The sequence below is a fragment of the Nesoenas mayeri genome (assembly GCF_963082525.1).
Source record: "Nesoenas mayeri genome assembly, chromosome: 3".
Classification (NCBI taxonomy): Eukaryota; Metazoa; Chordata; class Aves; order Columbiformes; family Columbidae; genus Nesoenas; species Nesoenas mayeri.
The window spans coordinates 98,078,695-98,093,357 of record NC_137544.1 but is presented as its reverse complement, the minus strand read 5'-3'; the positions used below and the strand labels follow the sequence as shown (position 1 = coordinate 98,093,357).

The following is a 14,663-nucleotide window of genomic DNA, read 5'->3' as shown; positions in this document are numbered from 1 at the left end:
TTCTAGATGTCTTCAGCCACTGCTGGTGATAACCTGAAAGCTGAACATGCTCAAAAGAGGATCCTGTCCTCTGCTCCTAGGTTACTTGCTTTGTATATTAGTGATCATCTGGATGAAAATGTCTTCTTTCATCATGTTGTAACACTCTATCTACCTCTGGTCAATTAGAATGAAAATTGTGTAATATGTCCACATTTCTTCTTTATTCTTGGGATCAAATTTGGTATTTGAATTACATTTGTTTGTTTCTTAAGTTCCCCAGCCAACATGGTTTCTCCTTTATGGTGTCCTAGTGTTACATTTCCTCTTTTTTTTTTTCCTCATGTAAATTATTATTTGCTCCATATCACTGTAGGACAAGGTTTTCAAGCTCAGCATCCAATGTTCTGCATCTTTAAAGCAGTCAGTGTCTCCAGTTGCTACTGTCTTCAGAATGTTGTTGGAAATACATCATAGAACCGGAATTAGATATCTGGATATTTGAAGCTTAATTTAAATACCTAATCTCAGGAAGCCAAATAGATTGATTTATTTTGTGAAGTTAAATATTAAACTATAATTTTACTCTTACTTGTTTTAGAATAAAAGATATTACATACTTATTTTAGTGTTTGTTTACTATAAGGGAAACTGTTCAACTATTTTACATCAGTTGTGATTGGGTTTAACTTATTAAACAATTTTTCAGCAGTTGACTTCAAACAGATTTTTGGTGACGAGTCTGTAGAATAGACTATGGCTCTTCCCCCCCAATTTTAAGCACCTTGTGCTGCAAATTCTATTTTTGAGCTACCTTACTTTTGAAATACACTGAGCCATCAAACCTAATTTGCAGAGTTTTGCACAGAATTGTCCATTAAATGTTATCCAAATATGCCCACAAAAAACCAAGGTTTAGTTTGATTGACTTGTCCCATTGCAAAATGTGCCATTGCCATGAAATGAAGTCTCAGAGAAAAAAAAATGGAATAATTTAACTTTTTTATTTGTAAAGATAATCAGGGTTTTTCTGATTACATCTTAACTTCATAAATGTTAAATAACCTATCAGCATCTAGTTGTTGTAAATTATGAAAAAGAGTATTGCCGGGAATATTAACCAACTAAATCCTTGTTCTTTAGTGAACATGAAAATGTGTTATGGCAGGTTGTCATTGTGCTCATGGTAACTTTGACACCAAATAACAAAACTGCCATTTGCACTTAGGGTAAATTGGTTCACTTGTGCTTTTATGGTTCCTTTTATTCTGACATAAATTTATGAACTCTGGAACTAACCAAGTCGTGTGGTTTCCCAGCTGACTTTAACAAATATGCCCATTTCATTTCCTTCAGTCATCAAAGCACACAAAGTAGTACTTTCAGACTGGCCACAGATGCTGAAGGCTATTCTGGAAGAAAAAGCTTTTTTTCCAAGTTCCTATGTTGTATGAGTATATATATTTTTATTTTCTGATTATAAAGTGATCCTTTGAACTTGGCATTTAATGAATTTTGTCAAATTGTAGAAAGATTTCCATTAGATATCAGAATTTTTCAGTATGTTTACTTATTTACAATCATGCTCACTTCTTAAGAATATTTTTTTCTTCTGAGTAGATTTATTATTGATATCATTCCTAATATATTGCAGCATTTGGAAGAATTTTAAGGTTTAGGGTTTTGGTTGTTTGGGTTTTTTTAGCATTTCTGCTGAGATATGGACAGAATGTTGGACATGGATAGGTTAATTATTTTTAAATAATTGTCCTTTATTGCATATTGCTGTCTAGATTCAGCTGGCCTTGTTTGTATTTAATCTTCCTTGGGAAATCAAGCATTCTGAACAGTTCCAATTTCAAAGGTTTCTGGTGAATTTTGCCTAGAATAAATGCCCTGATTAGATGCACAGAAGTGAATTACGTGTCGCTTGCATAAGGCAGGGAGTTTTTCTGGCTGAAATATCTGGTCTGTTGTCAGGACTGGAGAAGGGGACCTTATCTGTGAGATTTAAAAAAGGTTTCTATTTGATGCGCTGTCTACCATTTCAAGCTCTTACTTTTAGATCTTCTCTTTTGTTCTTTACAGGCACTCCAACTATAGGGGGAAAAAAAAAAGTTAGTTTAGGTGTAATAATATATCTTTAATTACTGGTATAATTACACAATTCACACTCAAGTGCACTGTTCCCAAGTATTTCATCCTCCATATATCACAGACAAAAAAATTTTCTTCATTGCAGAAGCCATCTACTTCAAGATCACCTCTCAGAGGTTTACTCTGTAACATGCTGCACAACTTTAAAAGTTGTATTTCTGTTATTCCATTCTTAATGATTAGATCTTGGCACTTTCCTTGAAACTTCTACACTGTAAAAAGGAAGATTCTACAGTTGGATTTTTGCACTTTCTATATCATTCTCCCTTTACCTCTTCCAATGAGTAATATCAGCACCTTTTTTCTTCCTGTGAGCTGAGCGGTTGAATACGATTGAAGTCATGCCTCCACTTCAGGGCTGTTTTTTCAGCTTTTTAGTGTAAAGGCATTTCCTTTGTCTAGCATCTAGTGAGACAGCAACATCATATTTCCTTGGGATTTTTATGTCCTCTTCTGAGAATTGTAAAAGCTTGGTATTTGAAAGATTTTTCTGATCTTCCAAAGTACATCAGTTGCTTATAGTACCACAAAGAAACTTGAAATCTCTCTGATTTCTTGTAATTTTTTTGTTTAGTTAATTTGCATTTTCACTTACAAACTTAGCTTAAAAAAAATCCACCTGAAAGGTGCACTACAGTGGAAAAAATGCTATTTGTAGCTTCAGAGTAATAGCATCAATGTAGATACTTTATCAGAAAAGGACCAAGACCACAATTAGGAGAAATAATGGAGTTGTTTTCCAAAATTAGGAAGGGAAGGATTCTCAAGATCTGGACACTTCTCAGAACTGCTCATAGGCATCTGGTTCTTGGTGCAATCACAAAGACATCTCTGTGACATCTGAAATATATATTATGTTGAAAGAGAAATGTACGCATTTCAGAAAGATGCCTTGTCTACTTTGTACTTTGTTCTTTCTTAAGACTCTGCCTTACGTGACTGCAGAGTAAAGGAAACACACTTAACAGATGCTCTTCTTTGATTATTCTCATGGTTTTATGAAATTGATGCTGTCTGCATAGAACAGTACATAGCAGACAAAAACATAAAAAGCCTACAGCCCAGTTTCTAATTACAAAACTAAACTAAACCAACAAAAAAGTCCACCAAAACAAAAACACCACCAACAAAGAATAAAACAAGCAAACAAACCAAAGGAAAAAAAAAAAGAGAGAGAGAAAATCCAGGAACCTTCTCAACAGAACTGGAAAAATAGGACTTGACAGCATGAGATGGGGAAAAGGTTTGAGCTAAAACAAAATAGTAAAAATTGAGGATTTTGTCTTCAACAAAAACTAAACAGTTTGTTTTTATATCAGTTGAAATAATATGTTTCTTGGTTCAATCTAGTGTATTGTACTTTACTGGTAAAGCAGGCTAAGAACCTACACTCAGCTACTGCTGCTGGGCTAAAAAGGGATAATTTGCTGAATGGTGGCAATTCACTTTTTTGATCATATGACTCTATATTCAAACAGCAGTTCTTGGTAACTGTTGTCCCTCCAAAATAAATAAAAGCTGCCTGGTTCGCAATCATAAGGTCACTCTTCCCAGAAGTAGCAATTGCAACAGAGGCATTGACTGAATTGAAGTTTGATTTGTAACTAACAACTGTAGTGTCTGTCTTCCAGTTGTGATCTGCAGATTAACCTGTTTCAGTTTATATTTAAATGGTTGTAGTTTCCGAAAGAGGCAGTAGGAAAAAACTCCAGAGGGGGTTTACATTTAAAATTGCATATGATGAATGCCTCTTTGAAGTTGTCCTGCACTGTTGTTACTATTTCAGATAATCACTGGTTCTTCTCTGTTTCACAACAGGGATATTCATTGTCAATGTGCCTTTGGAATACAACATCTTACTAAACGCAAGCAGTCCCACTCTACTGGTGAAGCCAGTAGGACGTGCACATTTTGCTTTTGTCGATGGCCTAGATCCCTACACCCTGTATGAGATAAGAATACAAGCATGCCAGAATGGTAAGATAATTTTAAAAGACTCACCTCTGTGACTGGAAGGGAATAGAGATTTTCCGGATAGATTCAATTCAGTAAATCAGATAAAATCTTATTCCTACATTGGAGTCAAATGTTTACCTAGGAAAAAAAAAAAAAAAAGGCCTAGCATTCGATGAAGCATTAAATATTTCTCCATATTATATCATGAATATTTTAAATGGAGATTTTAAAAATGTATTTTAGGTAATATGTGTCATTATATTAAAAGCTCTTCAGAAATAGCTTAACAATTTTTGAATATGCACATATAGAACAAAATTAGTTCTGTAAATGTTCATCAACCAGAAGTGGTAATCATAAAGGCAGGAGAGAAGAGCCCAAGTATTACAAAATTCATTGACTTTAGTGGAAATTTTCAAATTCGCGTTGAAATAAGTCTTTCTAAAATGACACTTTAGAACCAATTCTCTCCTCACCTGCTCTGGTGAAAATCAGGAACAATTCAATAATGGGGATGTAGTAGCTTAAATGAGTATTTAATAATGAAATGAGGCACCATTTCATCAGCAGCTTCTTTACTTGACATTCATTTGCTTTTACTGTATTTTTTTGTTGAGGAGGAAGCTCTCATTACTAAGCAAACTTCTGGTTTTGTAGGTGGGTGTGGAGTGGGTGGTCAAACATATTCAAGAACTGCTGAAGCACCTCCTAGAGAACTGAGCCCACCTGTCGTTAAAGCAATGGGATCTGCACTCATTGAAGTGAAATGGGCACCACCTAAGAAACCAAATGGCGTCATTACTAACTACTTTATTCACAGGTAAATTATTTTATCGTCTCAGATCCTGAATCTCACTGAAGTGTTCATTTCCTTATTCCTTCATATACTAAGAGGTGAAAAAAATGTGTAGAAGTATATGGTAAAATGTATGTTAACTTTCAAACACTAAGGTAAGATGCTGATTGGACAAGATGAGAATAAGATCTGAGACAAGAATCATCTTTCTGATCTACAAATGACAAAAAGCAGGTGAAAATACATTTTTAAAAATTCAAAGGGACAGATAAAAATTTTTAGATGCTCTCATTGTGTTTACCAAGATCACTAAGTACATTCTTCAGTCCTCTCCGATAGATGGTTGAGAATTTTGGAATGGAAATAGGAGTAATTCATAATTTCTGAGGTTTTTAAAAGCAAAAAAAAAAAAAAGAAAAGAAAGGTATCTAGGTTCCAGATCACAGATCAGTTTTCCAAGAGAAATTATTTTCCTGTTTGTTAGTAATTTGGAGTGTGATTACAGAGCATCTATTAATGTTCCTTGGTGTGTGTATTCAGTTGCTCTGTCTAGGTGGTTGACTGACATAGCCTCACCCCTTATGAGGAGCTTCATAACCTCTGCATGAGGATTCTTCTATATAGGTAACTGTGTTTAGGGAAGTATCAAAATAGCTGGTGCTGGTGTCTGCTGTGCACATCGACCTTGTTTTAAAAGCTTGCTGAAGGGACCTTCTTGAATAGCTTCAGAAAGGCAGAGAATATAAAACTCAAGCCGTGTAATGGAGAGGAATCTAAACTCTGAAGTTCCTGGTTTTCCCCACTCTAAATATGTGTGGCAAATATATGCTGGGCTGGACCTAGCTTCCCACAAAGAGTTTGGGGCATTTTATTGTATTAGAGCTGTGACTGAGAAGACAGGCAATCAAATTACCTTTTGGAATCAGCAGGGGTAATTAATATAAATTCACTTTTGCCTTAAACACATTAGTAGTCTCTAAAAATTCCTGCTCTCTTGAGGTATCCTTTTGTTTGCCTTTTTTTTTTTTTTAATTGGCTGATCAAAAAAAAACCCAAGTCCCTCACCTGTATAAAGAGGAATAAAGTGTATGTTATAGCCCAGGACATATCTTCACTCTGTTGGTTTTGTAAATAAAGCTGATGATTACTCCTGCTATTCCATGGCAACCATAGAAAGGGAAAACAGGAAATATAATGCAGAAAGCCTGCTTCAGTGAAAAATACTGTAAATTGAATTTGACAGCATTTGATGGCATTTGATTATTCTAGTCACAGCCAAACAATGATATAAAGAGTAATATGAAACAGAATGTGTTACTGCCTAGCAGACTCAAAAGCAATAAACCTTCCTCCAATGTGACACAATCACTTCACAATCATAATTGTAGCCTGTTTGATACCTCTGAGTACAGCAGAAGGGCACTGACTGACATAGATACATTTTGTTTTTTATTTAAAGTGAAATGAAAATGGCGCACTGGGGCTCCAGATACAATCGTTATATTCACCTACATAGGCATGAATCACTTGGCAGTTATTTCAGCTGAAGTTTAAATGTGCTTAGACAACAACAATATCAAATCTTTCTCAGATAGCTGCAAAAAAATCAGAAATGGGATGTAAGCACATAGTTCTTTTTCATTTTGTAGCCACACATAGCCTTACATTGTTATAGCAGCAAGACTGCAGTATTTCTATGGGAGGTTATGGCATGTAATTTCTTCTTCATCATGTGCCTCTTCCTTACTGCATCACCACCAAAATAAATTCATTTAACTCAAAACCTGGCATGCTTGGGGAGCGAGTGTGTGTGCAGATTTTTGCATTAAAATGGCAGGGCTCATTCTTTACCCTAGAATCATAAAGCACTTGCAAGTTTGCAGCTCTTTTGTTAGAAAACAAAAAATTAAGATGTTAGTTTATGAGAAGAGAGAGGGTGACATTTTATTTTTAATTCACATAGCAGTTTTAAACACAGATCTTAAGCTTTTAAACTTTTCTGGCAAGGAACACAACTTAGAAGAGATTGTGAATGAGAAAAGATTTGGTTCACGAGACAATCAAGCAGTCTACTTCTCTTTCCATTCATCATTACATAACATCCCTGTGACAACCACAGAAATTGCTAGTCTGGAAAAATAATATTATGGAAATATTTCTTGCTGTATTTTAATAAGATATAGGTCACATCAGCTAATGGAACTGCTCTTTATTGACCACCAGCATGCACTGTGTAGGATGCACATAAGATGATGCTGAAAGAAATGTTGCTGGTAAAATTATAAGCATTTTTGTTCACATCTTGCTTAAGGGAGTGTCTGAATTTCTGTCAAAGTGTCTAGGTAAGTTCAGTAAGATCGTACTCTTTAGTACACATATGTCAGATTGTAATGTAGCTCCCATTAGCTGAGCAGTCCTGATCGTGAAAATCTAGCAAAAAATTTAACAGGCAATTTAAGACAGAGGACGTGTCTCAGTAGCTGTTGACTGTTATGACTTGCAGTGTAGAGACTTCTAGACTGACTCTTTATAATTAATTTATTGCTTATCCTTATACCCGTAGCCATGAACTGCGCCAAAGACAGTTTCCAAGGAACTTGTATTAGTAGATGGCTTAATAAAAGAATTCTTATAGATGCATGTCATCGAGTATAAGATCTCCTGAAGGGATTTATTTATACCTGGAATTCATATAATACCTAATCTAAACTAGCATATTTCATGTAATAATCTCAGATTCCTTTTGTTCACATTTTGACATCAAATCCTGTAAAAAATTTTTTTAGATATATATATACACATATATACACACAAGGTACTTTAGTATGTATATATATATATATATACACACAAGGTACTTTAGTGTATATATATATATATACAAGATACATTAGTGTGTGTGTATATATATATATATATATACACAAGGTATATTAGTATAGATTTGCCAAATCCAAATGGCAAGTGAGGCTGCTTTGTTTAACTGGATGTGAAACTACAGAAGGGCAACACTGCCGAGGTTGTATTATTCCCCCACATTTGACAGTGCGATTCCCCAATTATTTGAATTTTACCCCAGGACTTCTCAGTGTTTCTAGAAATAAATCACTACTGCTCTGGTACAGAAAACAGCAGGCACTTCCAAAACATGTTTTTTTGTTTCCTGGTGAAAGGTAAACATGTGTAGAATAACTCTGAGTTGACCTGCAAGACCTCGGGGATTCACTGAGTCTCCTTCCACATAAGAAAGCCGAGGGGTGAGAGTTGTAGTTAGTGCTGCTGCAGTCGTCTGCATACAGCTCTATAGTTATCTGTCACAAAGAAGATTATATTCTCCTCTTCATGTCATCTGGCTCAGATTGGCAGTGGGGCAGGGAGAATTTGCCCTTATAAAAATAACTGTATCTGAGCATCTGTAACACAAATGTAAGCAGCAAATCAGACTATGCAGATTAAGAGACAGCTTCCTGCTCCTGGAAATGTTATTCTCCTTTGCAGCTCATTGTACATAAGAAACACTTCCAGTTAAATGAGCAGTTGAATCTTAAATCTTAAGACGATTGAAATGATTACAGACTGTTCAACCACTTCTGTTCAAAGTTTATTCATACATGAAGATATTCAGGTTTTTAGCACTACAGATGGAACCATTTACCTAACCATAAGTTTCATTCATTAAATATTCAGCAGTAATAAGATCTAAATACTTAACCAGACTACATTGTACAGCTTTGCTTGTGGATGATCTTACACTCAGTGGCATACTTGATCTTTCAGAGTGAAAAAACTGTTTATCACAGAGTTTCAAAAATGTATAAAACATAAATTTGTGTATTTATTTAAATGCCAAAATGTTTGGTCAGAGAAAAAACATTAAATGTGACTTTACTGCACTAAAACATAATCCCTTTTCATTTATCTACAGAGATTTTTTTTTAGGCACATTTTTGAGTACACAGAGAAAAAAAAAAACAACAAATTTTTAGGTGCAGTAGGAAGACATAGTAGTGATTCACCTTTCAGAATTTTACATTAAGTCAGTGAAAGCACCTAAGGGAAAGTTCTGCGTAAGACTTGATTTGCCATTATAGTAGAGCATGGGGACATGTATTAAAAATAGCTGATGGAATTTTGGGGTCAATGGGACCTTTTGTACCTCAACTCTTCCAGACATATTTTTGCAAGAGAGAGAATTGCTAGGGAATCTTTCCTGACTATTCTACCTGCCATTCTTCACCCAGTTTTGCCAACCAATTCTCGATATCAACATATCTTATAATTTGCCTGTTTTACTACACTAGGCACACTGTAACTCAAAACTCTCTTGTTTTTGTTTGTTTAAATCACACTTTACCCTTTTCAAACTAAACTGTCCATACAGCCTGCTTATCTTAGAGTTTAGCAAAAATTCTTAACTTCATGTAAGAAAATAATGTATTCATGCATGCCTTATATAAGCATATACACGAAGGATGAATAAATAGGTGTGTACACACACGCATTCATTATATTCTTCATATTTGTATGTAAACACGTAAGTATATATTATTTCAAGCAGCTAAGAGTATCAGTTTTTAAAGATTGTTGCATCTTGTATTTTTAAAGAAATTCCTGGGTGATCTAACAAGATAATATCCAACAGGATTCTGTGAAATACAGATTTTCTCTTGCCAAAGAAATGTTCTTCAGCTTCTGTGTGTGTGTAGTGATGATGACAACCAATAGTCACACAAACCAATTTTACTTCTGCAAATTTGCCCTACTTGCAATAAAAGTGGCAGATAATGTAATTTGTTTTTTGTTGTTGGCATGGAGGGTGAAAGTGCTTCTACATTCTGCAAAGTCCAAGGTTCCTGTGAAGAGTAGGGAAAATACTTAATTTCATGTGCAGTACAGCACAACCATCATTGAGATTTATCAGAGTGTTTAAATGTAACCAACTTAATTTCACACAAATATTTTTTATGCCAAGTGAAAGAATTGATTTGATAACTCTGTTTTGAAGATGAGTGCTTGCCTTATTAGAACTGTTGTAAATTATATACTAGAAGGGGACACATTAGAAAGGGATTGAGGATCATCTGTAATCTTCTCTTGGTACTCAGAATATCACCAGGTTCAACACAAGCAGATCTGTAGTTGAAATGCTATACAAATGCATATATGTATATATATATGTGTGTGCATGTATGTATGCATACAGATATATACACATATGTACAAAAATATATACCCAGTGTGCCAAGAGCCTGTACAGTGAATTGTCTTCATATGTCTTCAATTTGCATTTTTAAACAAAAAGAGCACAGGGAAAAATACGTAGTTTATTATAGAAAGTACCACTTGTGATATTTTACTCTGTTTTTTTCTGGTGGAGCTGCAAATTCTGCTAAGTTTATGCACAAGGGATTACTTATTGCATTCACAAGAACAAATGGGATACTTATTGTGAGCAAATCAGTATTAAAAAGTGCACAGCTTTGGTTTTGAGGGCATGATAGAATATTTATCCCTTGTTCACTAGGTAACATTTTTCTGAAGTAAATTCATCATAAGTTTTCCATTAATGAAGGATGTTGAGGTGAGTACCTTCATAAATAGTTTGATTTTCAGAAATGTTGAAAACCTTCACACGTATTGCAATTCAAGTCATTACTTACAACTACATATGGATTTAAAATTTCATGTTCTAAATTCTGAAAGTCTCATATCTGATGTGTTCTATCCTAAAAGGACAATATACTATTGCATTGCTTCTCTGTTACTGTGGACTGTGACAGCACACTTGTTTGACATGTTTTAGAGTATTCTTCTAGATAAAGGAGAATAATTGAATGATTGCCTCAAAAATCTCTTCTTCACTACTCAGCACCTAACACAAGTTCAGGGAAATACATTTAAGATGCAAACACAGGTAGGCAGTTCCTTGAGTGTGTGTAATGCACAGAAATCAGTTCTGTACTTTTCTGAGGTACAGGTTGAACTTAGAACTTCAGGATCTACTACCATCGGACTATTCAAATTACTTTCAATTTTGAACACATTGCCTTTGATTTAATTTCAGACGTCCTGTGGGCAGTCAAGAAGAGCTGCTTTTGTTCATCTGGGCTGAAGGAGCTTTGGAATTTATTGATGCGTCCGATGCTCTACAGCCTTTTACTCTGTATGAATACCGTGTCAGAGCTCAAAATGCTGTGGGGTCAGTGGACAGCCTGTGGGCTTCAACACAAACTCTAGAGGCTTCCCCATGGGGCATGGGACCCCCTTCGGCACAAGCAACAAGCGCGTACTCTGTACAGTTGAACTGGACCCAGCCAGTCTCTCCTAATGGCGTTATATCTCTGTATCAAGTTGTTTATCAAGAAAAACGCAACGATCCGACATTTAGCATCCCGCCTGTTACAGCGCTAACCGTAACGGTAAGAACTGGACCACAAAAACAGTTTCAAGTTGTTTTTACTCTGCTTTCATCTCTGTGGTATTTTAAAATCTCATTTAACATTGATTGGAAAAGTGAGGTTTCCATTTGCCAGTAATTTTTTTGGTTTAGATTTTGTTTTTGACCCCAATACAGACTGAAACATTTCACATTAATATCTAGTTCCTGGTAGAGGCAAGTTGATTACTTGAAAGCATAGATGGGTCATATGTGGAGGATTAAAGCACATGCATGTAACTTTGTCAGCCTGACTCTGAAAATGTTCTCGTGACCTTTTGTCTGACTGTCAAAATAGTTTCACAGGATATGCACAAAGAACAACAAAACCAGTCCTCTTTGTATATAATTCTAATTTTGTAATTTAGTTGGAATCACAGAGTTAATGAATTAATTAGTAATTACATAGTTCATACACGCAATGCATTTGCATATTCCCCTCATAATTCATCAATAATAAAAGCAGATCTATTGTTGCTTTCCTCATATGTACTTGTATTAGAATGTTACTTTGCACTGCTAACACATCTCTGCCTTCGAGGGACTTTCCAAACATGAATGTCTGTAAATATTAAATTTGTAATCAGTATGTATATGCAGATGAATAGACTCAGGAAAGGGCAGGTTGTTTTGTGAACTAACTAACAATATGTAAATCAGTGACTGAAATGGTTATGGTTTGGGCAGTTACCAGTGCTTGTCCAACCTGTATATTACATTCTAGTCTGTCTATAGTAAGACAGCTTATAGATAGTTGAACTGAACAGCTGTATAGTACAATAGCTGCTGTATTTGGCTGTCTCCTGAAAATAAATTTTAGAAAATGTTTAAGGAGATTGTAATAAGGTTGGTTTTCCTCATCAGTGCCACCTCTATTTCATAAACCTAGAATTTTCCCTAAATGATTGTATGTTTGTATTGAATAACACCAGAAATCCTGTAACTTCTTAATGACCCCAATTATAAAGTATCTGTTTGACATTCAAATAGGATCCTAAAGAGCTTTCTCTGGAATACCCAATGGTAATGTTTAAGTAACTCCCTTAGGAAAATCTCGACATGACAAGGTGGGAGGGAGACATTTCCCACTCAGTAGTCTTGCTCTTGTGATCATATGGTTCCAAAGCAGTTTTGTGTCTAGCTTCCTGGAAGCCTAAATGGATTAAGTCTGTAATACATTTTTTTCTGAAACAGAAAACAGGTCCTGAACTGAATGATAGGAATATATACTTTTGGCATCTGAAATAGTTACATTTGCAGTGCACAGTATGTTAGCTTTTAAAGTTATTGAACTTTAGTAGGATTTTGGTACTTTGCTCCCTTAACTTGTTTTAAAAATAATAATCACAATCATAATTGTGATGTGACACCTCAGATTTCAAAACCAGTGAAATTACAGGGCTTCTAATACTCTGCTTCAGCAGTATGCAGTGTGTAGCTGAGCATCGGAATTGACCTGGCTGGTCATGCATTGCAATGTCTTCTAAGCATGCCAACAACAACAGAAAATGTCCAAGATGGTTGTATTGTGGGTAATAAAACCTACCAAAATGGCCTTTTAAATAATGTTGCCACAGTGTGCTTCTTTAACAGCATCAGTTAAAAGCATTTTAAATTAACATGCTATTATTTACTGAATTAGTATTTTCCTGGCTCCAAAATCCTTTATTTTCCCCAAACACTATCCTGAATCAAAATGACATTCAGGCAGCATATGTGTAGCTGTTCTACTAGTGTTGCAGCAAAGCTGACTTGCATATTTTTTTCTGCTGTCCTTTGTCATGAACATTTATCGATTATTATTTTTGCTACACTTTTTTATTTTCAAACATTATACTACCCTTTGGGGAGAAATCTTTCTGCACAGCTCTTCCATCAGTTGTACTCACTTTAGGCTGTTGCAACTACATTAACTCTATGGAGTTGTTGCTGATTTATACCAGGCAGTTGAGATCTGAATCCTGCCTCTTCTGAATATGGCGGAACAGCTAAAGCTTTGAATCAAAGTTATTGACATAAAGTGCATAGAGTCCTGTTATCAAAGATATCTTCAGGAGGTCAGGTCAATTATCCCAGCAGGCAAAAACCTGGACATCAACTTCTGAAGTTATAACCCCTTAAAAATAGAATTTTATTAAGAAGTTGCTGGTATACCCTTAGCTGTAGCGTTGTGAACGAGACACTTTAATTAAAATGTAATTTTATTGAAGGAACTAGCATTCCAATGATTAAACTTCTGCCCCTTTAAAATATAGCTTTCAGGAGTACTAGGCTAAATCATTTAATCTCCTAAAGCATCTCTATTGGAGCTCCCTCGTGGGATATGCCATTAGTCATTCTCTCACAGAAGCTTCCATGTTACAAGCAAGACTTAAAGTATTAAGCGAGCAATGAGTTCGGTCCTTTATTTAATCTGTTAGACTCCATTCTTATCCCATTAGATTATTCCAGAAAAAAAGCAGTGCTAGAATCATGGTAGCCAATCCCACCCTTGCTCTCGTTGGTTTCTCCCTGGTTGCCTGCCGCAGGACATAGAGCTTGACCAAACCTAAAGTGGAAATACAATCCTTGTGACACTGCAGGATACAAATTAAGCTCTTGCGGATATCCCTGCAGACTGTTCTAATTTGACAGCTTCGTTTTCATCCATTTCCAGAGCCAAATGAAAAGCATCTTCTGGGTTTTCAAACCATTTGACATACTTATCCACTCTGCCTTTCCAAAATGCAGCTATCCACTCCCCAGTTAAGGTGCATTAATCTACGTTTCAATTGACGTGTCAAAGGCTGTCTAGTACCTTAAGGTTATTGCTGACCCCTTGAAATTTTATGCTGCCTATGCAAATAAAAATGAGAACTCAGTTGAGAGCAGAAGCTGCTGCCACTCAAATGAAAGGAGGATCTCCCTGCACTGTTAGAAGCAAGTCAAGTGCATGTGAGCCACTCTGATGCTTCGCAGTTAGAGAGCAGTGTCACCCATTTCCCCAGCTTGTTTGGCCAGGAGTGTAGTGACAGGTGTTAGGTGACAGCAAGTTAAACTGACATTCTGGTTTATTTGCAGAGCAAAGTCAAGTCAAGACTGGTTATCGCAGTACAAGTGTCTTCCACGATGTCTTCTCAGTTCATTTTAACCTTCTCAAGCAAGAATGATATTTAGTGTCTTATTGACAGCATTAACATGAGACAGATATGTTTATAGAGGAATGGATTGACAGTAAGTTCTCATTTACAGAAATCTGCATAAAGTGACCGGATTGTCAAAGCAAGCTTCTCACTCTCGTGAACTTAGGGCTTAAGCTTGTGAACATAGGACCCAGAGCTGATTTCATTATAAAGCCAG

The 14,663-nt window shown here is 35.7% G+C and overlaps 1 protein-coding gene across 1 annotated transcript in view; it reads left to right on the top strand.

Moving 5' to 3' along the window:
- Window positions 1-14,663, top strand: part of USH2A (usherin) — a gene marked incomplete at its 3' end in the record, with an annotated part of 383,577 nt that overhangs the window by 318,200 nt on the left and 50,714 nt on the right. The window contains exons 58-60 of the mRNA XM_080341535.1: window positions 3,955-4,113; window positions 4,750-4,912; window positions 10,953-11,307. Coding sequence (XP_080197661.1) covers window positions 3,955-4,113; window positions 4,750-4,912; window positions 10,953-11,307 — 677 coding nt within the window. The remainder of the gene's footprint in view (window positions 1-3,954; window positions 4,114-4,749; window positions 4,913-10,952; window positions 11,308-14,663) is intronic.